Here is a 3,718-nt window from a genome sequence, read left to right on the forward strand (position 1 = left end):
ATAATTACATTCTTAAATAATTATCTTCTACACCACACAAGTAATATACTAAAGAATTATTACAAAGTGTTAACATTCATACACCACACCCACAATGTTCCATCTGGTTAATCATTAAACTGATCAGTTTGTCTCAATGTTCCATCTGATTAATCATTAAACTGATCAGTTTGTCAGTACAGTAGATGGCAAAGATATATGATGTAAATAAAAACATGCACTTGCTGTGCTCTCTCTCCAGTCAGTCATGGAGGCTGCATTACATTAAGAAACGTGGCAACCAGCAACTGTCATGAGCATGTGAGCATAAGGACATGATATTTAAAGTTTTCTGTGTACATGTGAATGATACACACATTGAAGAATGAGCCTCAACCACTAAAACATACTGGGGCATAACTTCACAGATAGCACACAGAAAAATCCCTCTTAAAACTTGGAAATACACCAAGCACCAGCAGAATGAAATATACCCTCTCAAAAAAAACCCACATAAAAAACGCTGGGTCTTGAATCTTTCATGTTCACATAGGGCTTAATTCGTTTAACGCTGAGCTAACTAAGGCCGTGTAAATAAAATATTTCATTCATTCCACTGAACAACAGCCTTCCATCTTGGCACAGTGAAACCCACCAAACCGTGGCATAAATCAATCCCAAAAGCAGCACTCACTTCCACACACTGAAAATGGATTTAGAAATTGCGTAATATCATTGCTAATTTCAAATCGCCGTGCTCGCTGCTAGTGTTAGCTGATGTGCATAGTTTGAATTCCTTTCGACAGTGCTCAGCAAAATAAATAGCTAGTTAATAAACAAGAGAGCTGTACATTGCTGGTTATCAAGTTATGTAACATTAGTTTTGCAAGCGCATTACGTCAGCCTCGCCCAAATAAAGCTAAATTAGCTAGCGAGTTTGATGGGAACAGTCTGAACATCGTTAGCTAACTTGGCTAGTTACTGTCGAACCGGCTGAGGCGAGGGAAAGTTCATCGCGGACTTGTGAATCGCCCTTTGTAAATCTCACCAGCTGCTAAGTATCAAATGTTTACTAATATTAACCACTTCAGATCAGAATTATCTCTGGTATCACAATGAAAATCTTCGCTGGCGTTACATCTCATTATCCAACTGCGTCCGATCTAAGCCTTCAGTCAAAGGGGGAAAACAGGTCTGTATCGAATGTAACGGTGCAGTGGCGTCTCCAGCTTTACTTCAAATGATCCCGCATGTTTTGCTGGCTTTGACTTGGCAAACAAACTTTTAAAAAATCGCAAACGCTGACGAGATATTTTACAACTACAATATAAATATCTGTGCAATATTTCTAAAGAGCCACATTCTATAAACACTCGTTAAGAAGAACTGATTTTTTTGTTCTAGCGTCATTCCCAAGCCTCACAGCTGGAAGCCTGGATTCATATACCATTGTTTTGCTTCGTTACTTGATCTTGGCATTACTCGTTGAAAACTGGTTTTACCGCTAACATATTCAGTGCTTACATTTTTAAAGGTTGTTTTACGAGGTATCCAAGTTTCCCTCCTAAAGAGTCAACTTACTTGAAAAAGAAACGCACTCCAGCTCGGCTCCATTTCCACACTTACTAATTCTGTAGGAAACCTAGAAGCCTACAACAAAGCAACCAAACATGGCAGCTGAAACAACTTCCGGTAACCTCAAGGGCTGAACCATTTTCAATACTATGTAAAGGGTAGAGGGTGTTAAATGTGGTACGCTTATGCGGTCCATAACACATAGATAAATAAACAGACTGTCACATTAAAATGTTTAAAATCTAAAATATATTCATTAATGTTTATATTAATTGTTTCTTCCCTGTCATGGAACAAATTCGATGAAGTTGGATTTCTAAACACCCCTCTGAATGGTCATTCATTGATTCTGTGAGAGGCATTTGTTATAGTCGATAACTGCCGCATGTGGCTGGGGTTGTGTTTGTGTAGCACTCCGGTCATTTGTGCAGAATGACTGGAACTGGAAAGTGGTTTGTTTTGCATTGCAAACTTTTTAGCCTTTCTTTTTTCCCATATTAACGTGAAGTGTATCATTTTAAAAGAAGCAAGAAATAGTCTGTGTGCCATGCATTTTGTTTACATTCATGGGGATTGGAGATGAATGAAAATGAATGAATTGCCCCCAATATACCATAATAACATAGTCTAAGAACATTATCACTATAATCATGTACGGAAAATATACCAATTACATTATATCAACTAAAGTAAAAAAAAAAAATCCTGCCGAATGTGATATTTATGCAGTTACTCCGGTCAGTCTCCTGAAGTGATAAATTAGCTTCAGTCCCTTACCTGGCATGTGACAATGTCTGATGGGTGAATCCGTTTTTGTAATGTTGTTCATGAGATAGTTAACGGAATTTATTATCACTGCAACACTACAGTTTTGAAATGTTAATGCTTCTGATTTGTTAGAAGTTGAGTAGACTTATGTAGCAAAAATACATGTTCTGTGTTTCAACAATATTGTTTTTTTTTTTTTTTTTTTTAAACAGGTTATGATTCATATGCGGACCAAATGCAGTTTTGGCATTCATTGATTTTCATTAGACTTTAGTTAACCTATTTGTTAAAATGAAAATGTGGTGCAATTTTAGTGAATATCAAAGATCAGATATTTCTGTTACTAAAAACAAGCAAGCAATATTAGGAATACAGGATGTCTGCTTCTAGACAAATGACATCTTCAACCTTGTATACAGTGGGTACGGAAAGTATTCAGACCCCTTAAATTTTTCCACTCTTTGTTATATTGCAGCCATATGCTAAAATCATTTAAGTTCATTTTTTCCTCAATGTACACACAGCACCCCATATTGACAGAAAAACAGAATTTGACATTTTTGCAGATTTATTCAAAAAGAAAAACTGAAATATCACATGGTCATAAGTATTCAGACCCTTTGCTCAGTATTTAGTAGAAGCACCCTTTTGAGCTAATACAGCCATGAGTCTTTTTGGGAATGATGCAACAAGTTTTTCACACCTGCATTTGGGGATCCTCTGCCATTCCTCCTTGCAGATCCTCTCCAGTTCTGTCAGGTTGGATGGTAAACGTTGGTGGACAGCCATTTTCAGGTCTCTCCAGAGATGCTCAATTGGGTTTAAGTCAGGGCTCTGGCTGGGCCATTCAAGAACAGTCACGGAGTTGTTGTGAAGCCACTCCTCCGTTATTTTAGCTGTGTGCTTAGGGTCATTGTCTTGTTGGAAGGTGAACCTTCGGCCCAGTCTGAGGTCCTGAGCACTCTGGAGAAGGTTTTCGTCCAGGATATCCCTGTACTTGGCCGCATTCATCCTTCACTCGATTGCAACCAGCCGTCCTTTCCCTGCAGCTGAAAAACACCCCATTAGCAGTATGCTGCCACCACCATGCTTCACTGCTGGGACTGTATTGGACAGGTGATGAACAGTGCCTGGTTTTCTCCACACATACAAGCGGTATGTGTGGCCAAAAAGTTTAATTAAGGCCAAAAAGTTCTATCTTGGTCTCATCAGACCAGAGAATCTTATTTCTCACCATCGTGGAGTCCTTCAGGTGTTTTTTTAGCAAACTCCATGCGGGCTTTCATGTGTCTTGCACTGAGGAGAGGCTCCCGTCGGGCCACTCTGCCATAAAGCCCCGACTGGTGGAAGGCTGCAGTGATGGTTGACTTTCTACAACTTGCTCCCATCTCCCAAC

General features: G+C 39.1%; 1 protein-coding gene across 2 annotated transcripts in view; it reads right to left on the reverse strand.

Annotated features, from left to right (window-relative positions):
* Positions 1-1,668, reverse strand: part of LOC109959513 (vascular endothelial zinc finger 1-like) — a 17,996-nt gene extending 16,328 nt beyond the window's left edge. The window contains exon 1 of one of the 2 annotated variants that reach the window (XM_020598945.1): positions 1,561-1,668. In XM_020598945.1, coding sequence (XP_020454601.1) covers positions 1,561-1,593 — 33 coding nt within the window. In that variant the 5' untranslated portion in view covers positions 1,594-1,668. The remainder of the gene's footprint in view (positions 1-1,560) is intronic. The other variant, XM_020598944.1, reaches the window with a different exon arrangement.
* Positions 1,669-3,718: the final 2,050 nt, after the last annotated feature.

This window comes from Monopterus albus, unplaced genomic scaffold, assembly GCF_001952655.1.
Source record: "Monopterus albus unplaced genomic scaffold, M_albus_1.0 scaffold39.1, whole genome shotgun sequence".
Lineage (NCBI taxonomy): Eukaryota > Metazoa > Chordata > Actinopteri > Synbranchiformes > Synbranchidae > Monopterus > Monopterus albus.